This window comes from Hypanus sabinus, chromosome 10 (genome assembly GCF_030144855.1).
Source record: "Hypanus sabinus isolate sHypSab1 chromosome 10, sHypSab1.hap1, whole genome shotgun sequence".
NCBI classification, from domain to species: domain Eukaryota; kingdom Metazoa; phylum Chordata; class Chondrichthyes; order Myliobatiformes; family Dasyatidae; genus Hypanus; species Hypanus sabinus.
Window position 1 is genome coordinate 108,114,362 of NC_082715.1, and position 24,288 is coordinate 108,138,649.

Here is a 24,288-nt window from a genome sequence, read left to right on the forward strand (position 1 = left end):
TACTATAAACACAAGACACTCTGCAGGTTCTGCAACTCCAGCGTAACACACATAAAATGAAGGAGGAACTCAGCTGGTCGTTCAGCATCACTGGAGAGGAATGAACTGTTTCAGGCTGAGACCCTTCATCAGGAAGTCCTCTCTATGGATGCTGTCTGGCTGCCGAGTTCCTCCAAAATTTTGTATGCGTTACTACAGAAAGTACCCTGTGATGGTGCAGCATAGAACAGGAAAATGAAAATTCATACATGCTACTGAAACTACGCATACAGAAGCTGTGTAATACGTGAGCTACTGTATGCATTATAGGTGTTTTGCCAAACAGGAAATTCTCAGTACAGTTGCTGCATTATATGGAGTCTACACACTGCAGGATCCACACTGTAGAGGTACTGCACAGTACAGGAATGACTACATAGTACTGGATCTGCACAGTACAGGTGCTGCACTCTAGAGGATGCACATTGTACAGGATCCAGTACTTACAATGTGTGGAATGGGATCTACAATGTACAGTACAGGGGTTATGTGGAACAGGATCTACACTTTTACATGGCCCAGGTTGGGATGGGGGAAGAGAATCTCAAAGTGACTGATCTTTGGCATAGCATCCAGCCATGCTGATGGGAGGGTGCTGACATTCTCCAATCTTACCTTCGTATTCCCTAGGCTCTGCCTCAGGTGGTACTGCTCCAAGACCGATTCCAGTCTGGCCCAGTCTGTGATCTGTTGGTAAACTCTGCTGTTGCTAGATGCTTGCAGATCCAGGAAGTCACCAAACAAGAAGCAGCTATCAATCAGATCAGCTGGACTCAATTTGCTCTACAGGAGTGAAGGCAGGGCACAGGTAAGGTAGTCCACCCACACTGACACTCTGTCAATCAGAATCTAGTTATAGCCAGCATCTGGTAGACCTTGAGCAGGAATGAGAAGGAACCAGGGCATTAAGAGTATCAGCAACCCCGGAAGGTGCAGCCCATCTGAATATTCATGCACTAAGGAGCTCAAGGTCAGCTTCTATCCTGCTGTCATAAGACTCTTGAGTGGACATTTTGTATGATAAAGATGAACTCAAGAACTCTAAGTTTACCTCATCATAGCTCTTCCATATTGTTGCCTGCCTGTACTTTCTCTGTAATACTTTATAGAGTTATAGAGCACTACAGCACAGGAGCAGGCCCTTTGGCTCACCTAGTCCATGCCAAATCATTAATCTGCCTAGTCTCATTGACCAGTGTCCAGATCATAGCCCTCCATATCCCTCCCATCTATGTACCTGTCCAAATTGCTCTTAAATGTTGAAATCAAATCTACATCCACCACTTGCACTGACAGTTCATTTCACACTCTTACCGCCCTCTGAGAGATGAAGTCCCCACCTCATATTCCACTTAAAATTTTCATCAGTAATGGGAAGGTTACTGAAAGGTATATTAAAGGACCCGGTTATAAGTATTTGGATAGGCAGACTGACTAGGGATAGTCAACGTGGCTTTTTGTGTGGTAAGTCCTGTCTATCTACCTACAGGAAAGACTTTTACAAGATTGAAAGAGTGCAGAGAAAATTTACAAGGATGTTGCCAGGACTTTGAGGACCTGAGTTATAGGGAAAGCTTGAATAGGTTAGGACTTTATGCCCTAGAACATAGAATATTGAGGGGAGATTTGATAAGATATATATAAAATTATGAGGGGAATAGATAGACAGGATAAATGCAAGCAGGTTTTTCATAATGAGGTTGGGTGAGACTAGAATTAAAGGTCATGGGTTAAGGATGAAAGGTGAAATGTTTCATCTCAGGGCCTGTTTCTGTGCTGTTGTGTTTTTTGACTCTATGGTCTTATGACTCTACTGATGTCAGGCTCACCAGCCTATAATATCCTGACTTATTTCTAGAGCCTTCCTTAAGCAACAGAACAATGTTAGCAATCCTTTGGCAGTTCACCCTTGGCTAAGGATGGTTTAAATATCTCTGCTAAGGCCCCTGCAGTTTCTGCACAAACCTCCCTTGGGGTCTGAAGGAACACCTTGTCAGGCTCTGGGGATTTATCCACCATAATTTGCATAAAGACAGCGAACACCTCCTCTGTGTATGTATCTGTATAAGGTCCATGACCTCACTGCTGCTTTTTCTCACTTCTATAGACTCTGTGTCCATCTCCTGAGTAAATACGGATGCAAAAAATCCATTTAACATCTCCCTCATCTCTTTCAGCTTCCAAGCATAGGTATCCACTCTGATCTTCCAGAGAACAAGTTTTGTCTCTGGCTATTCTTTTGCTCTTAATATATCTGTAGAAGCCCTTAGGATTCTCCTTCACCTTGTCTGATAAAGCAACCTCATGCCATATTTAAGTGCTCCTAATGTCCTTATGTGTCCGGCTGGTGGTGCAGAGACATCAGTGTTGGACTCTGGAGCGAAGGTTCCCGAGTTCAGACCCAGTTGGGCCGCTCCCGGACATACTTTCCATCCGTGCCAGGTTGAGTGTCGAGCTCGCAGCTCGGTCTCGTAAAAAAAACAACTACGCTGTGAGAAGGACGTGGGGGACCACTCACAGAATCTTTCTTCCAAACAACCACTTGAAAAAAAAGTGGTCGCCGAGGCTCTGGCAGAGAACGACACACACACAAAAAAAATTTCCTTACATGTCTTCTTACATTTCTTATACTCAAATACCTCATTTGTTCCTTCCTGCCTATACCCACTGTGCACCTCCTTTTTCTCAACCAGGGTCTCAATACCCCTCAAAAACCAAGGTTCCCTAAACCTTTATTTCCTTGCCTTTTATTCTGACAGGAACATACAAACTCTGTACTCCCAAATTTCACTTTTGAAGGCCTCCCACTTACCAAGTACACCTTTGCCAGAAAACAGCCTGTCCGGTCCACACTTGCTAGATCCTTTCTGATGCCATCAAAATATCCTTTCTCTAGTTAAAATATCAGGACATTATGATCACCAGATGCAAAGTGTTCTCCTACACAAAACATCTGTGTGGTGAACTACGTGTGCCTGTCTGGACACGCCCCCTGCTGACTGCTCCTGTGGCTCCTCCCACAGACCCCTGTATAAAGGCGATCTGAGGCCTATGCTCGGCCTCTCAGTCTCCAGGACGTAGTATGATGGTCACTCACTCCTGGTTCCATCTTCCAGTCAATAAAAGCCGATATCTCGCCTTACGTCTCAGAGTGAGTTATTGATGGTGCATCAATCTGTCACCTGCCCTGTCTTATTCCCTAATAGCAGATCTAGTATTGCACTCTCTCTAGTTGGCACTTCTATGTACTGATTAAGGAAACATTTGACTAATTCTTTCCCATCCAGCCGTTTTACAATATGGGAGTCCCACTCAATATGTGTAAAGTTAAAATCATCTCCTATCACAAGCTTGTTTTTTGCAGCAATCTGTGATACCTCTACAGTTGTTGTCTAAATCCTGCAGACTGTTGGGTGGTCTATAATCTAATCCTATTAATATAGTCATACTTCTCTTATTCCTCACTTCTACCTATAGCGCCTCACTAGATGAGATCTCCATTCTGTCCTGTCTGAGCACCGCTGTGACATTTTTATCCAGATACATTATGGCTTGTATGGCCACTGTTCTGCCTGAGATTACAAGAGACTGCAGAGCTGTGTCACAGCTCAGCACATTACAGAAACTAATCTGCCCTCCATGGACTCTGTCTATAAATCTTGCTACCTCAGTAAAAAACAGCCGACGTAATCAAAGTTCCTACCCTCCCCAAACATTCTTTTTCTCCCCCTCTCACTGGACAGAAGACACAAAATCTTGAAAACATACATCAATTGACTGAAGTTCAGCTTCTACCGTATTTTAAGACTATTGATTATAAGACTACTATAAGACTTGTATAATAGATAGTACCTAGACGCTTGACCTCACAATCTATGTAGTTATGACTTTCCTCATCATTTTCTGTCAGCACTACACTTTGTCTGTAGCAGTTACACTTTATACTGTATTCCGTTATTGTTTTACCTTGTACTGCCTCTATGTACTGTGTAATGAATTAATTTGCACAAACAGTTTGCAGGACAAGCTTTATTGTTTCTTGGTACATACGATAGTAATAAACCAATTCCGATTCCAGTTCTAGATACCAACATCTGCAGTATCTTGTATGGTCAGTTCTCCTGCTGGTCATTCATCTGTGATAATTGGCTCAGAATTTCTCTCTCCATTAGCATGGGCTGACCTCGGTATGTCCTACAGCTTTTATATTACTTTAATTAATAACCTTCAATAACCTATCAACCAGATAGCTCTTCAGATTATCAACATAGCAATCTTGGCCCCAATCTGTCTTAACTATTCTCTCCCAGCTCTCCTGAGTTCACTATTTGCACCTGATCCCTCCCTGCTCAACTTGAAATGTGGCTTTTTGTTTTCCTGCTCACCTTGAAGTAGTTGTGGAGATCATCCGAGAGGAAGTTATAAAACATCTGCCTATCCTTTGTATTACTGAGCCGATCATGGAAAACTCTGGTCACCTCGTGTGCAAAGAGAACCATTGCCTTGTTTTTGGAGACAATGTCTGTGTTGTCAGCTCGGAGTAGGCCATCAATCACCTGCAGAGAGATCAGCAACTGCTCTTCACAGATGTCACATGTAAATGAAAGGCCCATATGACATACACAGCAGCATACACATATCCACACACACATGGACACAAACACCATTCTGCACACACAGATACACACATACATCACACATGCATGTATACACAAATACAAGGAAGAAAAGCAGGAGTTGGGTATGTGCCCATCATTCAATGAGACCAAGCTGATCCACTGCCTCATTTATTTCCTTGCTCAGTCCCTGTATTTTGCATGTATAATATTTGATGCTTGATCTCACCCCTTACACTGCCATCTATGGACATCCACAGAGCATGTTTGCAGAACTGTGATAAGTGTTTATTCTCCATTACTCTATCAGACAGGGAGAACAGATACCCCATCAATCTCTCAGTGCTCACACTTTCCTCAATTCCACTTTCCACTAGTCTTTGATTCTTTAGGGAACAACCACTTCATTCTTGGAATTAATATGTTGAATTGACACTGCATTGAGTCCAAGGTACATGACAGAGATCCAGTTGAAGTCTCAGAAAAGCCCTGCTCATAACAAGACTTATGTTTCTCCAGGAATCTCTGTGCAGTAAAGACCAACAAAACGTCAGCCTCCTAATTACTTGTTGTACTTGTATCTCATGAACCACTGATCTGGATCCCTCACTGTATCAAAACCTAAGTAACCTCACAACTTTTTTTTAATGTATCCACCTTCTGCTATTTGGGTGTCACTGAGAAAGTCAGTATTTATGTTCAATCCCTTGAGAAGTTGAGGGCGAGTCTCCTTTTTGAACTACAGCAGTACTTGTTGTTCTATATACACAGGAAGAAGACAACCTCCATGTGATTGCTATACATTTAAACAACGCACAGAGTTTATAAGCTGGAAAACTACCCACCATGGATCAGAACTGAAGAAGCCTCTTGGATGAGTGGCAAAACATCTTCTAGACAACACAGCAAGACCAGTTGCCTTAATTGATATATTGTAGCCACAGTATTTAAGTGACTAGCCCAGCTGAGTTTTTGGTCAATATTTACAGTGGGGACTCACAAAGTCATAGAGCTATACAGCATACACAAAATGCTGGTGGAACACAGCAGGCCAGGCAGCATCTATAGGGAGAAGCACTGTCGATGTTTTGAGCCGAGACCCTTCATCAGGAGCTATACAGCACAGAAGGTGGCCCTTTGGCTCAACTTATTTGTGCTGACCAAGCTGTCTAATGATCGAGTTCCAATTGCCTGTATTTGGTCCACATCCCACTTGGTGATGAATATGCCATTGTATGTTAAGGATAGGTGTTTAGATCCAATCTGCAGGACAAATGCTACCTGACACTTTACCACTCATTCCTGAATATTGTCCAAATAGGCATCAATTGCTTCATTTGTAGAGTTGGGAAGGGAACTAAACATTCGACAATCATGAGCAGACAGCCTCACTTGTGAATGAAGGTGATTGATTTAGCAGCTGAAGATGGTTGGAGCAGGTTCTGAACTAAGTAACTTCTACAACAATATCCAAGGAGTGGGATTTCTCATATTCTCACACAGATGGTGGCAATTTGGCCCATTGAGCATATGGCAATCCTATCAACCTCAGCCTTCACTGTAAAGAAGAATACAAGAAAATAGGAACAGAGATGGGTCAGCAAGCACTTCAAGCCTGCCCAAACAATTAATATTATCATGGCTGCCGCATTTTTGATACATTTCTTTTTGAAGGTGTCCTTGATGCTGGGGAGGCTCGTGCCCATGATGGAGCTGGCTGAGCTCACAACTTTCTGCAAGTGTCTTTGATGACATACCAACTCTTCTCAAATTCCAAATGAAATGTAGCCACTCTCATGCCTGCTTTGTAATTACATCAATATGGTGGGCCCAAGATAGCTCCTCAAAGATGTTGAACCCAGGAACTTGAAGCTGCTCATACTTTCCATTTCTGATACCTTGTTGAGTACTGATGTATGTTCCCTTGTCTTGCCATCCTGAAGTCCACAATCAATTCTTAGGTCTTAATAATGTTGAGTACTGAATTGTATTGAATTGACTTTATTTCTTACATCCTTCACATAGATGAGGAGTAAAAATCTTTACGTTACATCTCCATCTGAATGTGCAATGTACAAATTATAGTAATTTGTAATAAATAATATGTATAGTAAGATATACAATGGAACAGTTAATATAGCTTAGAAATACAATTGTGTCCGTGTGAATTAATCAGTCTGTTGGTCCTGGCTTTAATGTCGTGGTACCGTTTCCTGGATGGTAGCATCTGGAGCAGTTTGTGGTTGAGGTGACTTGGGTCCCCAATGATCCTTCAGGCCCTTTTTACACACTTGTCATTGTAAATGTCCAGAGTAGTGGGAAGTTCACAATCCACAGATGCATTGGGCTGTCTGCACCACTCTTTGCAGAGTCCAGCAGTTGAGGTAAGTACAGTTCCCATGCTAGGTAGTGATGCAGCCAGTCAGGATGCTCTCAATTAAGCCCTGTAGAAAGTCATTAGGATGTGGGGACTCATACTGAACTTCTTCAACTGTCTGAGTTGAAAGAGGTGCTGTTGTGTTTTTCCCAGCATGCAGCCAGTATGTATAGACCAAGTGAAGTCCTCCATGATGTGTATACTGAGGAATCGAAAGCTGTTCACCCTCTCAAGCCCAGATCCATTGATGCCTGTCTCTGCTCCTCCTGTAATCCACAACCAGCTCCTTTGTTCTTGTGACATAGAGGGAGAGGTTGTTTTCTTGACACCACTGTGTCAGGGTGATGACTTCTCTGTAGGATGCCTCGTTATTATTTGAGAATAGGCCTATCAATGTAGTATCATCTGCAAACTTAATTAGCAGATTGGAGCTGTGGGTGGTCACACAGTCATGGGTGTACAGAGAGTAAAGGAGGGGGCTTAGGACACAGCCCTGGGAATGGGCTCCGGTGTTGAGGGTCAGAGGGTTGGAGGTGAGGGAGCCCACTCTTACCACCTGCCGGCGATCTGACTGGAAGTCCAGGATCCAGCTGCACAAGGCAGGGTGAAGGCCGAGGTCTCTGAGTTTCTTGTCAAACTTGGAAGGAATTATGGTGTTGAATGCTGAACTGTAGTCTAAGAACAGCATTCTCACATAAACATCCCTCGTCTCCTGATGTGTAAGGATGGTGTAGAGCTGTGGCTATTGTGACACCTATCGATCGGTTGTGTTGATAGGCAAATTGTAAGGGGTCCAGTGTGTGTGGCAGCATGCTGCAGATGTAATCTTGACCAGCCTTTCAAAGCAATTGCTTATTATTGAGATGAGCGCAACAGGATGCCAGTCGTTCAAACATGATACCTTGGTCTTTTTAGGTACAGGGACAATGGTGGATGTTTTGAAGCAGGAGGGCACTCTACATGGGAGAGGGAGAGATTAAAAATGTCTGCAAACACACCAACCAGTTGTGCCGTGCACATTCTGAGTACCCATCCTGGGATGCCGTCTGGTCCTGCAGCCTTCTAGCTGTCCACTCGATGGAAACGTCTGCATACGTCAGTCTCAGAGATGACCAAGGTGCAGGTTGCATCAGCAGCTCTCCTCAGGGGCTCAGTGTTGGCAATATTGAATCAAGTGTAAAAAAGATTTAGCTCATCAGGGAGAGGCAGGGATGTTGGCAGCACCACTGTGTTTAGCTTTGAAGTCTGCGGTGGTGTGCAGACCTTGCCATAAGTTGGTGGAGAGTTGTGTCTGGATCTTGTCCCTGTATTGTCATTTCACTGCCTTGATGACTTTGTGCAGATTATAGCTGAACCAGCTGACCTATCTTGCTCCTGTATGCCTCCTTGTCACTATCTGAAATTCTGCCAATAATCGTTGTGTCGTTGGAAAAAATTATAGAAGATGGTTGAACTGTGCCTAGTCACACAGTTGTGGATGTAGGAGGAGTAGAGCAGTGGGCTAAGCATGCATCCTTGAGGTGCACCAGTGTTGACTGTCACTGAGGAAGAGATGTATTTCCAATCCGCACAGACTGTGGTCTCCCAGTAAGCAAGTCAAGGATCCAGTTGCAGAGGGAGGTACAGAAGTCCGAATTTTGGAGTTTTTTTGATTAGAACTGAGGGTACAATTGTGTTGAACACTGAGCTGTAGTCAATAACTGTAGCCTGATGCAAGCAATACTATTGTCCAGGTGATCCAAGGTCAAGCAGAGAACCAGTGAGATTGCATCCACTGTAGACCTATTGTGATAGGTAAATTGCAGCAGGTTCAGGTCCTTGCTAAGACAGGAGTTGATTCTAGCCATGACCAACCTCTGAAAGTGCTTCATTACAGTAGATATGTGTGCCACTGGATGATAGTTATTGAGGCAGCTCACCCTGATCTTCTTGGGCACTGGTATGATTGCCATTTGTTTAAAGCAGACAGAAACCTCCAACTGTAGCAGTGAGAGATTGAAGATGCCTTTGAACATTTCCACCAGTTGATTGGCATATGGGAGTCAGATAAATCAGCTCGATGAGTGGTGTCGCAGAAACAACCTTGCACTCAATGTTATCAAGACACTTCTGCAAGAGGTTTTCAGAGTTTAGAGCGCATGTTATGCCTTTATTTAAGAAGGATGTCAAATAAAATGCCTGTAAGTGAAAGACCAGTAAGTCTAACATCTTCTGGAGTTCTTTGAGGATATAAAAGGCAGGGTAGACAAAGGAGAGTCAGTGGATGGTGTTTACTTGGATTCTCAGAAGGACTTTAACAATTGGCACACATGAGGCTGCTAAACCACGTAACAGCCCAAGTATTACAGGAAAGGTACAGGCATGAGTAGAAGATTGGCTAACCTGGAGGATGTAAAGAGTGGGAATAAAGGGAGCCTATTCTGGTTGACTGCTGGTGACTAGTGGTGTACTGTAGGCATCGGTGTTGACACCACTTCTTTTCACATTGTATGTCAATGATTTGGATGACAGAATTTATGGCTTTATGGCCAGGATTTCAGATGATACAAAGATAGGGAAGAGCCAGGTAGTGTTGAGGAAGCAGAGGGTCTTCAGAAAGACTTGGACAGATTGGGAAAATAGGCAAAGAAACGGCAGATGGAATATAGTGTAGAGAAGTGTATAGTTATGCTCTTTGACAGAAAGTAATAAAGGCATAGATTATTTTCTAAATGGGGAAAAAAATCAAAAAATAAAGGTGCAAAGGGACTTAGACCATAAGACATAGGAGCAGAAATAGGCGCAGAAATAGGCCATTCAGCCCACTGAGTCTGCTCTGTCATTCTAGATGGCTGATCCCAGATCCCACTTAACCCCTTGCACCTGACTTCTCACCGTATCCTTTGAAGCCCTGACCAATCAGAAAACTATCAACTTGTGCTTTAAATATAACCACAGACTTGGTCTCCACCGCAGTCTGTGGCAGAGCATTAAACAGATTCACTACTCTCTGGCTAAAAAATTCCTCCTCACCTCTATTCTAAAAGGTCACCCCTCAATTTTGAGATTGTGCCTTCTAGTTCTGGATACTCCCAGCAGAGGAAACATCCTCTCCACATCCACCTTATCTAGTCCTTTCAACATTTACTAGGTTTCAATGAGATCAGCCCACATTCTTCTAAATTCCAATGAGTACAGGCCCAAAGCTGACAAATGCTCCTCATATGTTAACACCTTCATCCCCGGAATCATCCTTGTGAATCTCCTGTGGACTCTCTCCAATTACAACACATCCTTTCTGAGATATGAGGCCCAAGACTGCTGACAATACACCAAGTGCAGCCTGACTAGTGTCTTTATAAAGCCTTAGCGTAATCTCCTTGTTTTTATGTTCTACTTCCCTTGAAATGAACGCCAACATTGCACTTGCCTTCTTTACCACAGATCCAACATGTAAACCTTCTGGGAATCTTGCACGAAGACTCCTAAGTCCACTTGCACCTCTGATGTTTGAATTTTCTCCCCATTTAGATAACAGTCTGCTCTATTGTCCCTTTTACAAAAATGCATTATCATACATTTCCCACTAGTCACTGGCAGTCAACCAGAAAAGGTCCCCTTTATTCCTCCTTGCTGACTCCTGTCTGTTAGTCATTCCTCTACTATCCATACCGGTATCCTTCCTGTAACACCACAGGATTTTATCTTGTAAGCTGCTTCATGTGTGGCACCTTATCAAAAGCCTTCTGAAAATCCACTGCCTCTCTTTTGTCCACCCTGCTTGTTACTTCATCAAGGAATTCTAACAGATCTGTCAGGCAAGATTTTCCTTGACAGAAACCATGCTGACTTTGACTTATTTTATCATTAGTCTCCAAGTACCCCGAAACCTCATCCTTAATAATGGACTCCAGCACTTTCCCAAACACTAAGGTTAGGCTAACTGGCCTATAATTTCCTCTCTTTTGCCTTCCTCCCTTCTTAAAGAGTGGAGTGACAGTTGCAATTTTACAGTCCTCTGGAACCATGCCAAAATCAAGTGATTCTTGAAAGATCATGACCAATGCATCCGTTATCTCTTCAGCAACTTCTCTCAGCACTCTGGGATGTACTCCATCTAGTCCAGGTGACTTATCCACCTTAAGATCTTTCAGTTTGCCTAGAACTTTTTCCTTTGTAATAGCAATGACAGTCAGTCCTGCTCCCTGACACTCATGAGACCTCTGGCACACACTAGTATTTTCCACAGTGAATACTGATGCAAAGTACTCATTAAGTTCATCTGCCATTTCTTTGTCCTCCATTATTACCTCACCAGCATCATTTTCCAGTGGTCCAAAATCAACCCCCACCTCCCTTTCATTCTTTATATAACTGTAAACACCTTTAGTATCCTGCTTTATATTGGTGAGTTGCTCTCATTTTTCATCTTTTCCCTTCTTATGACTTTTTAGTTGCCTTTGGTTAGATTGTAAAAACTTCCCAATCATCCAACTTCCCAATCATCCAACTTCCCACTCACATTTGCTATATTATATGCCATTTCCCTGGCTTTTATGTAATCCTTTGCTTCCCTTGTCAGCCTACCCCTGCAATTTGAGAACAACTTCTTCTGTGAGACATATCTATCCTGCGCTTGTGAACTATTCCCAGAAACTTCAGCCACCTCTGTTGTGCCATCATCCCCACCTGTATCCTCCTCCAACCCACCTGGGCAAGCTCCTCTCTCATGCCTCTGTAATTCCCTTTATTCCATTCTGATACTAATACATGTGAGTTATGCTTCTCCCTCTCAAATTGCAGAATGAATTCAATCATATTTTGATCACTGTTTCCTAAGGATCCCTTTATGTTAAATTCCCTAATAAGATCTTGGTTATTACACCACACCTAATCTAAGATCGCCTTACTCCTAGTAGGCTCAAGCACAAGCTGCTCTAAAAAGCCATCTCGTAGGCATTCAACAAATTCCCTCTCTTGTGATCCGACACCAGCCTTATTTTCCCAATCCCCTTGCATATTGAAGTCCCCCGTTACAATTGTGACATTACCCTTATTACGTATCCTTTCCAGCTCCCTTTGCGATCTCAACCCCACATCTTGGCCACTATTTGGAGGCCTATATATGATTTCCATGTTTTTTTAAACCTTGCAGTTTCTTAACTCCACCCACAAAGATTCAACTTTCAAGGACTTGGGAGCCCTTGCGTAGAATTCCCTGAAGATCAACTTGCTGTTAGCATTCATTTCGAGAGGACTAGAATATAAGAGCAAGGGTATTATGTTGAGGTTTTATAAGGTATTGATCAGACTTCACTTGGGAGTATTATGAGTAGTTTTTTTTTGTAATTTATTTTTTTATTGAAGTTCATCAAACAAACATTTCCATAAGATGTATTTCAGACATTATACATATATAATCATATATATCACAAAATCTCCACAAAGTGTTTATCTGGGGTATGCACTTATAGAAAAGAGTGGAAAGAAAAAACAAGCAAAAGGAAAGAACTATGTACAAGTAGGGAGTGATCTTTTTTTTTTACAATAGATTCATTGATTTGTGATTCATAGATAAAGTCCCTTATCCAAAGAAAGCTGTGTTGGCATTTGAGGCGGTCCAGAGGAGATTGACAAGAATGCGTCCAGGAAGCAAAGAGTTAATGTACGAGGAGTGTTTCATGGCCTCTGGCCCTGTATTCGGTGGAGTTCAGAAAAATGGGTGTGGGGCGAGGGGATCCCATTGAATTCTATCGAATATTGAAAGGCCCAGACAAAGTGGATGTGGAGCAGATTTTTCCTATTGTGGGTGAGTCTAGCACCAGAGGGCATAGCCTCAGAATAGAGGGACGTCCATTTGGAACAAAGATGTGGAGAAATTCTTTACCCAGAGGGTGGTAAATCTGTGGGATTTTTGCCACAGACAGCTGTGGAGTCCAAGTCATTGACTATATTTTAAATGAAGATTGATAGGTTCTTGATTATTCAGGGCATTAAAGGTTACAGGGAAGAGGCAAGAGAAAGGAGGATGACAGAGATAATAAATCAGCCAAGATGGAATGGCAGAGGATATTCGATGGATCAAATGGTCTAATTCTGCTCCTGTGTTTTATGGTCTTATCTATGGTAGGCAAGTTGCTAGAGAAGATTTTGAGAGATAATCTGGAAAGACAAGAGTTGATTAGGGGTAGTCAGCATGGCTTTGCACATGGGAGATCATGCTTATAAACTTGATAAGGAGCTTTGGTGATGTGACCAGGAAAGTTGATGAGGAAAGTGTGGTAGATGTGGTTTATATGAACTTTGGCAAGGCTTTGGATAAGGTTCCACATGGTACGCTGCTTTGGAAGGTAGATCACATGGAATCCAGGGAGAGCTGGCTAAATTGGATATACAATTGGCTTGGTGGTAGAAAGCAGAAGTGATGATGGAAGGTTGTTTCTTGGACTCAAGGCCTGTAACTCATGGTATGCCAGTGGTCGGATCTGTATCATCTGAATCTATGATATGGATAAGAATGTAGAAGGCTTGATTAGTAAGTTTGAGGATGATGGTACAATGGACAAAGAAAAGGTTTTTATCATAAATTTTGGGATTTTGATCAGCTGAGCGATTTGGAGATCCATATGGGATCATGAGGGATGGTTACACCACCCACTCCTCCAGGCCATCAGGATTAGAGGTCCATGTGAGTCCAGAATTTGAGGCCCAGATACTCAGTGGTAGAAAGTCAACTTTTCTGGATTTTGGGTTGGTCGAGGCCTGAAAGTCAAATCTGTGACTAGCGAGTCCTGAAGGTCAGACTTGAGATCAGCAAGTCCTGATGTCGATACTCTGATGTCAGCAAAGTTCAGAGGGCAAAGCCAAAGGTCAAAGTCCAGACCTCAGCAAGTCAGGAGGTAGAAAGACTGAAAGGTTGATGACCGAAATTGATGTGTCCAGAGCTAGAGGGTGAGTCTGTGCCAGAGACTGGAGGTTGGAGACCTGAGTGTGTTAGCAGGTACATTTCACAGTATGTTTCAATGTACATGTGATAAATAGATCTTAATCTAAATCTGATTAAGTGGGCCAAGGAATAGTAAATGAAGTTTAACTTTTATGCGCAAGCTGTTGCATTTTAGAAAAGTCAAATCCATGTAGGACTTTCACAGCAGGACCCTGGGGTGTGTTACAGAATAGAAGAACTTTGGAGTACAAATACACAGTTCAATGAAAGTAAGTGGGTAGATGGGATGGTGAAGAAGGGTTTTTAGCATGCTGGTCTTCATCAATCAGAGCATTCAGTACAAGAATTCGGAGGTTAGGTGAGGCCACATTTCTGTTCAAATTTGCTCACTCTGCCACAGGAGCACTGGATACTGTAGATGACCACAAAAAAACTCACAGGTGAAGTATCACCTCACCTGAAAAGGCTGCTTGGGCCCCTGAATTATAGTGAGGGAAGAGGTGTAGGGCAAGTGTGGCACTTGTTCCACGTTCCACTTGCAAGGGTAAAAGCCAGGAAGGAGATCAGTGGGGAGGGATGAATGGAGAAGTGAGCCACATAAGGAGTGATCCTTGTGGAAAGCAGAAAGTGGGAGGTAGGGAGAATTGTGCTTGGTGGTGGGATCCCATTGGAGATAGTGAAAATTATGGAGAATTAGAGGGTATAGATTTATGGTAAGAGGGAAACCATTTTATAGGACTTTCAGGGGCAACTTTCCCCCCCATACAGCATGGTGTCTATGTAGAGTAAGTACTTGAGGCAAAAGATATTTGGACAGGTATATGAATTGCAAAGATGTAGGTGGTTTTGGGCCAAATGCTGGCAAATAGAACCAGATTAGATGGGGCATTTTGTTCAGCATGGATCAGTTGGGTCAAAGGACCTATTTCTATGCTGTGTGACTCTGTGATGGCCTCAACTCCTCTTGTGTGCCATTTCCCTATAGTCAATTTATTCACCTACTTTCAAACATCCAGCTACCAGCCAGGTGATGTGAATCCAGAGATACACTATATCCTCTCACCATTCTCTCTTACACTACCATTATTTTCCTACCATTCACATGAGAGGTGATTCTCTATAACCAATTAACTTGCCAAAAGCAAGACTTTGAAATCTTGGGATGTGGGAGGAAACCAGAACACTCTGGGAAATACATGCAACCTCCACACAGCAATGGAGGTAGAAAATGAACCCAGATCACTGAAGTTATGATGGTCTACAAGAGCAAGTCAGAGGCTAGGAATCCAGTAGAATCTTGAAGCGAGTAATTCACCTCTTAACTCCCCAAAGCCTGTACACCATATAGAAAGCTCGAGTCAGGAGCACAGCAAAACATTCGCAATTTGCCTGGACAAACGCAGCTTCAACAGCTCTCAAGTGACTTGACACCATACAGGACATAGCAACCTATCCCAAACTATCCACTCACTCCACCACTGATGCATCGTGGCAGCAATCTGTACCATTACAGGATGAACTACAGCAGCTTGCTAAGTCACTTTCCAAAGCCTCCATCTCTACCAGCTACAAGGACAGCCAAAGCTTGTGGAACTGCTCACGTGGAACCGTACTATCCAGATACATTGGTTCCTTCACCATCACTGGGTTAAGGTCCTGGAACTCCCTGCCTATCAGCATTGTGGGGATACCTACATCTTAAGGACTGCAGCAGTTCAAGAAGGCAGTCCATGGCTACATTCTCAAGGGCAACTTGGGATGGGCAAATAAATGTAGACTCAGCCTGTGAAGCCCACTTCCCTTGAATGAAATTTAAAATTGCCTTATTCAATCTTACTTCCACATGCTGAACCTACTTGTAACTTTCTGCACACTCTTCACGGTGTTTTTCTCCACCAAGTTTCATGTCAGCAGCATAGAGTAGGACATAAATATTGAGCTGTAACAACCATGCTCACTTGTGAATATACACACTGGCATACATGGATACGCACACATGCAGAAGCAGCATAAATAAATGCCAAATTGGAGTCTGATTTAGGCTAAATATGATGGACTGGCAGAGTAGGAGACCTTACCTTCACCAAATCTCGCACGTTGAATGTGTAATGGGGATTGACTGGCGTGGGCAGCATGTACAAAGACATTTTGTAATACATGCTAATTGCAGCGGATACCAACTGCTTCCTGCAGTTCTGAACAACTGGCATGAAGTTATGGCTCTCCAGATAACAGCCAACTTTAACCTGAGGAAACAAGAATTCCAAGAGAGTACCAAAATTCATAAACTGACCATATGGATTCTAAACCTGTCACTAGGATGCTCTGGAACAGTTTGTTGGGATAGTATAGAGGGAGCTTTACACTGTACCTAAAACCCTATGCTGTCACTACAGTGAGAGTAAGTGACAGGTGAGTCTAGAGACAGCAACAATCAATCTGCTGGAAGAACTCAATGGGTCTGTGGGACAGAGAAATTATTAATGTTCCTCGTTGAGACCCTGCTTTAGCCAGAAAGTGGTGAATCTGTGGAATTCATTGCCACAGGGGGCTGTGGAAGTCAAGCTGTTGGGTGTATTTAATACAGAGGTTGATCAGTTCATGATTGGTAAGAGGCTTAAGGCTTTTGAGGAGGAGGTGAGAAAATGGGGTTTAAAAAAAAATCAGTCATTATTGAATGATGGAGTAGACTTGATGGACTGAATGGCCTAATTCTGCTTCTATATCTTATGGCCTCATTGTCTGCTTTGACAGGACAGCATTGAGGGAGCTTCAGTTTGTGTCTAACCTGTGCTGTTCCTGCCCTGGGAGTGTGTGATGGGACTGTGTAGATGGAGAATCACTCTGTGTCTAATCCATATCTTGATGTATGCTACAGAGAGCTTCAGTTTTATCTAATCCACGCTGTCCCTGTCCAGGAGAGTGATGGAATCTGTGTCTAACCTGTTCCCTGCAGGATCAAGCTCTTACCTGGAAGATGTGCTGCATTGACTTGGTTGAGGGCTGAGGCAGGGTGAAGGTGCAGAAGTGTTTGAGCAAACGTTGACTGAGCTCACTCCGTGCACCACCCGGAGGTGCACAAGCTGCCACCAGGGTCAAATCCTCCACTTGCTTGGTGTGGGCCAGAGCGGAAAGAGCAGGAAAGACATGGTGAGACACCAGCAATCAACCTGAACATCCTACACCCAAGCACAGGCGCACAACTCACAGTAAGGGGCCACTGGTGACCATAAAACCCATGCATTCAAGGGACTGAAATCTGGCTTGGTGATGGACAGTGATAGTTGTTGAGTGTATTTGAGAATGTAAAGATACCACTGGGGTTCCACAGGGCTTCACAGTAATTGTTTCCTATAGGGATGTCCTCTTGGAAACTGTGTGTCCATATTTCATAAATCAAAAAGTATGGGTGAAATATATTTTGATACAATGCTTTGTGATGAGGGTGGGGGGAGTTAATTTGAAAATCAGCTTTCTAACTTGGAAACAGAATTCCCAAAAAGAATCAATGGTGTTAGAACAGCAATGTGTAAATCAAATGTTTGTAAATCAATTAATCACTAGTCTCTGGGACAGAGAATTTCAGATTTATCACCTTTTGAGAGAGAAAGTTCCTCCTCACTTACAATTTAAATGGATGGTCCTTACTCTAAATCTGTGGTCCCTGGTTCTAGAAAACCCCAACAGGAGTAACATCCTCTCTGCACCCACCCTGTCAGACTCCTCATAATGAGATGTTATGATAAAATCCCCTCACCTTCTTCTAAATTCCAATGGGTTTCAACCCAATTTGTTCAACCACTTTTCATTCATCAACCCGTTTATCCTGAAGTCAACCCAATGAATCTATTCTCCACTGCCTCCACCATAAGCACATCCTTTCTTAAATACAGAGACCACAACTGTACATGATCTCACCCAATCATGTATAAAAGTTGCACCAAGACTTTCCTACCTCCAGAGTCATTGATTCATATAGCCAAACAGCACAGAAATAGGCCCCTTGGCCCAACTAATCTCTGCCAACCAAGCTGCCTAACTGAGCTAGTCCCATTTGCTCCATTGACCTTGCAAGAAAAGTCAACATTTGTAACTGACAGCTGTCATCCGTGGGATTCTGCAAGGCTTAATACTCAGCTCTTTGCTTTTCTTTGTACATATTAATGATTTAGACTTGAAGGCGAAGTCTGAAACTCAAGAAGGCAGCATCTATCATCCAAGATTCCCATCGTCCAGCCAGCTAACAGCTGCTTCCCTTCAACCATTCAGTTCTTGAAGCAATCTGAATAACCTTATTCACTACCTCAGTACAGCAATACTCTGATCATTCTGCACTACAATGGGCATTTTTTTGTTTTAGTTGTGTTCTTTCTTGTAAAACATGGGTATCAGTTATGTTTAGTTTATGTTTTTTTTCTTCTGAGTGCTGCTTAACTGATGCTCTGTGCCTGTGAAACTGCAAGTAAGTTTTTCGCTACACTCGCAGAAGATATAGGTGGCCTGGTTAATTGGACAGAGAATTTGAAATTAATTCAGTGAATTTAGGAAGTACTAGAAAGCAAGGGAATATTCAATACATTGGAAGATTGTGGGAACTGTAGAGAGATGTGGGGACTTTACATTACATGTTCACAGATTCTTAGAGGTAGCAGGACAGGCAGAGAAGATGGCTTAAAAGATGTACTGTGGTAGCCCTATGATGATAATTATTTTTGAATTACATACATGGTTCTCAGGCCACAACTTGAGTACCTTGTACAGTTCTGGTCACCACATTACAGATGTGTTTGCACTGGAGAAGAGTGCCAAGAAAAGGATGATAGTATTAGCATGATTAGAAACTTTAGCTTTGAGGAGAGATTGGATGGGTAGGTGTTGTTTCTTTAGGAACAGAAGAGGCTGAAGGGAAACTTACCGAGGGATGTAGAATTATGAGGAGCCAAGTAATAAGAAATCAGAAGGCCTATTTCCCTAAATGAAGAATCAAGAAACTTGAAGGCATAGATTTAACATAACTGGTAAAAGGTTTGGAAGGAGGATGAGAATTTTATTTTCTTCCAGAGGGTGGTGAGGTATGGAACCTCCCCACTTTATACACTTGGGTGTGTACTTGAAGAACTGTGACCTGCAGGGCTATGGAGCCAGTGCTAGAAAGTGGGAATAGTATGGTAGTTTTTCTTTTGACATGACAGTGCCACAATGGGCTGAAAGCCACATCTAATCTACCCCAATGTATCCTTCAACCCATTGTACCTATGCCAACCAATGACTAATCCCACTTGCCTGCTTTAATTCCACATCCTCTATTTCCTACTTATTCAAGTACCTGTCCAGATGACTCTTAAACAGTGCCACTATTCTTGTCTCCACCATCTCCTCTGGCAGCTCATTCTCAATACCAACTACTGTGTGAAAAATTTACCCTTCAGGTTCCCTTAAAACTCCCTCCCTCTCACCTTAAACCTATACTCTCTAGTTTTACACATCCCTGCTATGGGAAAGAGGCACTGGCTATTTACCTTGTGTGTGTCTCAGTTTTGTGTCACCTCTGAGCCTCAATTGCTCTGACAGGAATAGACCTACACTATCCAATCACACCTAGTAACTCAAGCGCTCCAATCCAGGTACCATGCTTGTGAATCTTTTCTGCATCCTCTCTGTCTTAATTAAAGCCTTCCTATAGTGTTGCAACAAGAACTGCACACAATACCGCATGTGCATCCTAACCAGAGTTTTGTACAATTATTACATAATGTCTCAAGTCTTATACTCAGTGCCTCAGCCAAAAAAGACAAACATGTTATGTGCCTTCTTCAATGCTCTGTCTATCTGTGTTGCATTTTCAGGAAACTACGCATTTGTACCCATAGGACCTCAGTTCCCCAACATTCCCCAAGGCCCTGCTATTCACTGTGCAAGTCCTACCCTGATTTAAACTTCCAAAATGTATTTCTTCACACTTATTTGAAGTAAACTCCATCTGTCATTCTGTCATTCCCTTACCCACTTAATTGAGATCCTGTTGTAACCTTAGGCAACTTTCTTCAGTGTCAACTACATCACCAATTTTGATGTCATCTGCAAACTCACTAATCATGTCACCCACATTCTCAACAAGTCATTAATATAGAGTATAATCACCAGTACCAATCCTTACAGCACACCTCTGCTTCTGTCCACCCAGGCTAGCTCACCCTGGATCAAATGGATGGCAGTGAACTTCCTGATTGTTGGATCTGTAATCTGCTTGGAAAATGGTGAGCATCAACCCCCCGCAACTTGCGCCTTGTAGATGGTGGGAAGGTGTCAGGAAGTGAGTCACTCACCATAGGACCCTCAGTCTTTGACCTGTTCTTGTATACACGATATTTGTCTGGCCACATTATTTTATTTATTCTGATAAAATATCTTGAAAACACGTGAATAGAAAATAAGAAACGTACCAGCCACTTTAGATTCATAACATCGAAGAATCCACCGAGGTCAAGAAATTGACGGATTAGCTCAAGTGGAGGCTGAGCTCCATACTTCTCCACAGCAGGCATGTTCAGGTCATCGACAAACACAATCACCTGACGGGCACAGTGACAAGCATGTACACTGACCAAGATCAATAAATACACAGAGCTGGGAGGACAGCGAGTAAACACAGAGAGTAACACAGAGAGAGTGCAGAGACGATTTACTAGGATGTTACCTGGGTTTCAGCACTTAAGTTACAGAGAAAGGTTGAACAAGTTAGGTCTCTATTCATTGGAGCGTAGAAGGTTGAGGGGGGATTTGATCGAGGTATTTAAAATTTTGAGAGGGATAGATAGAGTTGACATGAACAGGCTGTTTCCATTGAGAGTAGGGGAGATTCAAACTAGAGGACATGATTTGAGAGTTAGGGGGCAGAAGTTTAAGGGAAACACGAGGGGGTATTTCTTTACTCAAAGAGTGATAGCTGTGTGGAATGAGCTTCCTGTAGAAGTAGTAGAGGCCAGTTCAGTTGTGTCATTTAAGGTAAAATTGGATAGGTATATGGACAGGAAAGGAGTGGAGGGTTATGGGCTGAGTGCAGGTAGGTGGGACTAGGTGAGATTAAGGGTTCGGCACAGACTAGGAGGGCCAAGATGGCCTGTTTCCGTGCTGTGATTGTTATATGGTTATATGGTTATAACACTGTTTACTGATTGGGATAGACTGTGTTTGCACTGTTGCTACATGGAAAACACACTGGGGGTATTAAGAGACTTGAGACACACTGAAAAGATACTGAATACACACCATGAGTATACATTAAACACCCGATGAGAGTATACAAGGTACACACTGGGATTACATTGAGTACACACTGGGAGTACACTGTGTATACACTCGTGGTACATCGCAAACACACTCAGGTACATTGAGACACTGTGGATACATTGAATATACAGTGTGAGCACACACTGGGATTAAACAGAGTAGACTGAGAACACCGTGGAGGGGGTTGGGGGCAGGGGTGCACTAAGAACCCATTGAGGAGGTAAACACAGGGTAGACACTGAGTAGGCACTGGCTGGAGGAACACAAAATCATCACTAAGACTACACTGTTTACTGATCAGGAGTATACTTCATTCACATAAGGGGATATAGAGTAGGATTCACCAAACTTTTTTGCACTGCAGACCGGTTTAATATTGACAATATTTTTGCGGACCGGCCGATGGGTGGGGGGGGGGGGGGGGTGTTAATCGCGACCGGAATATAGGTGATAACTATGAGTCACTTATAAGTGGCTAATACACTCAATTTTGTTTCTAAAAGGGTTTATCTAACGAATTTAATATTAAACACACAGGACATATTTTCCTTGCATGAATAGAATGCGATTATAACTCACTTATAAGTCAATAGCATCATAATATTTTAAGTGACGTTTGGATATTAAACACACAGCTCATACTTTCCTCATATGAGCATATAAAATCATTGCAACATACCAGTGAGAGGACAAGGTAAGGGCCAGAGGTCCCCATGCCGGGGCTGTGGCGGTCGCAGTCCGGAGAGAGTGAGCAGTGTGACAGGGCGCGTGCCTGACCCCCTTGTAGGATCTATTGGCCAATAAAAGTTTGGCTCGAGGGATGACTTTCAGTAGATTGCAGTGAGGTAGCTGCTCTGTTACTTACAAAACCCTGAGCCCGAAATAAGTTGTCTGTGAATATTTTAGCACCGGGTTCCCCATGAACATTCCATGTGCTAAACAGTTTTAGAGGCGGCGTCCATCTGTCCGTATTCCAGGCCAGTAGCATCGGCACTTCTCGCCGGCCACGCAAGACAGCCGATTACCCGAGGCCAACCAGTGATCCCTGGTGCAAGGGTATCACTGTGTTTAGGCGACTGATGACCTCGCGTGTGTTCAAGTTCAACAGTGGGCGTGACAGGGAATGAGGAAAGGTGCAGCTGACTCATATCATTTCATATCACCAAATTACATCATTTCCTCGCGGCCTGGTAGCACATACTTTGCGGCTGGGTGGTTGGGGACCAGTGATATAGAGAATACATTAAGAGTACACTAAGTACACATCATGTGGATACAGAGTACATACTGGGAGTACAGCAAGTACACATAGATAGTATGATGTGTACAAACTAGGAGAACACTGAGTGTCTACCAGGAGATCACTAAGTACATATTGGAGTACACAAAATACACTGAGTACACGTTGGAAGTACAGAGTAAGCCCCTGGAGCACATTCAGTATACTGAGAATACACTGGGAATACACAGAGTGCACCTTGTAGCAGATTGAGTACACACCAGGATGGATTTTAGTAAGGTGGTTGACAAGGTTGCTCATGACGGGCTCATTCAGAAAGTCATCAGGCATGAGATCCATTCAAATTTGGCTGCATGGAATCGGAACTGACTTGTCCACAGAAAGTAGAGGGTTGTAGCAGATGGAGTGTATCTGCCTAGAGGATGTTCCACAGAAATCTGTTCTGGGGCCCCTACTCTATGACTTTTTATAAATGACTTGGATGAGGAAGTAAAGAGGCGGTTTAGTAAGTTTGCAGATGACACAAGTGCTGCGGTTTTGTGGATAGTGGAGAAGATTGTTGCAGGTTACATTAGGATAGGATGCAGAGCTGGGCTGAGAGGTGGCCTATGGAGGTCAGTCTGAAAAAGTGTGAAGTAATATTCTTTGGAAGATTGAAGTTAAAAGCAGAGAACAAGGATTAACAGCCATGTGGAGAAACAGAGAGTTTTGGGGTCCATGTCCAGAGATCTCTCACAGTTGCCAAACAAGTTGTTAGTGTGGTTAAAAAGGCACATGGCGAGCTGGCCTTCATTAGTTGGGAGAGATTTCAAGAATTGTGAGGTAATGTTGCTGCTCTGTAAAACTCGTAGAGTAGTACTTTCAGTTCTGGTCACCTTGTTGCAGAAAGGATGTGGAAACTTTAGGGATGGTTCAGAGGAGATTTACCAAAGTGTTGCCTCATTAGAGAACATGTCTTATGATGAAAGACAGACCAAGCTAGGCCCTTCTCTTTGGAGCGACTTGATAGAGATTATGAGAGGGATAGATAGGGTGAACAGCTAGCACCTTTTCCTCAGGCCAGCAATAGTCAATACTAGAGGATATCTGTTTAAAGTAAGTGGAGGAAAGTTTAGGGAAGATGTTTGAAGTAGGCTTTTTACACAGAGTGGTGGGTTCCTAGAAAGCATTGCTGGGGATGGATTTAGAGGATGATACAAAAGGCCATTTAAAGGATTCTTACATAAGCACACAGATAGAAGAAAAATGGAGGGTTATGGGTTGCGTAGGAAGGAAGGATTAGATTGATTGTGGAATAGGTTTATAAAGGTTGGCACAACATCATGGGCCAAAAACCAGTACCATGTAGCACTGTTCTACGGTCTAGACCACACACATACTGGGAGTGCATTAAGCACACACTAGGGTTACACTGATGACACCCTTGCAGTATACTGAGTCGCCACTAGGAGTACATTGAATATACATTGGAGGTACTCTGAGTACACACAGAGACTATCCTCTGTACTCATGGGCTGTATACTGAATACCGTACTCTGAATACATAGCAGAAGTACACTGAATACTGAAATACACTGGAAGAATACTGGGTACACACTAGGAGTAGACTTGCGAATGCGCTGAACACACTGACCTGGGATACTCTGAACACACACTGGCTTTACACTGAGCATGCACAGGGAAGTCAATGGGTAAACACTAGGGGCATATGGAGTACACACTGCGAGAACACAGTGTAAAAGCAGGGGGTATACTGAGTACACTCTGGAGGTGGACTGGGTACAAACTTGGAGAACACAGA

The 24,288-nt window shown here is 43.1% G+C and overlaps 1 protein-coding gene across 1 annotated transcript in view; it reads right to left on the reverse strand.

Moving 5' to 3' along the window:
* The window catches only part of LOC132401346 (dynein axonemal heavy chain 6-like), a 545,526-nt gene that overhangs the window by 195,842 nt on the left and 325,396 nt on the right, over positions 1–24,288 (reverse strand). The window contains exons 50-54 of the mRNA XM_059983475.1: positions 20,401–20,529; positions 16,928–17,068; positions 16,036–16,203; positions 4,425–4,595; positions 655–822 (exon numbers count right to left, since the gene is read on the reverse strand). Of these exons, the coding sequence (XP_059839458.1) occupies positions 655–822; positions 4,425–4,595; positions 16,036–16,203; positions 16,928–17,068; positions 20,401–20,529 (777 nt within the window). The remainder of the gene's footprint in view (positions 1–654; positions 823–4,424; positions 4,596–16,035; positions 16,204–16,927; positions 17,069–20,400; positions 20,530–24,288) is intronic.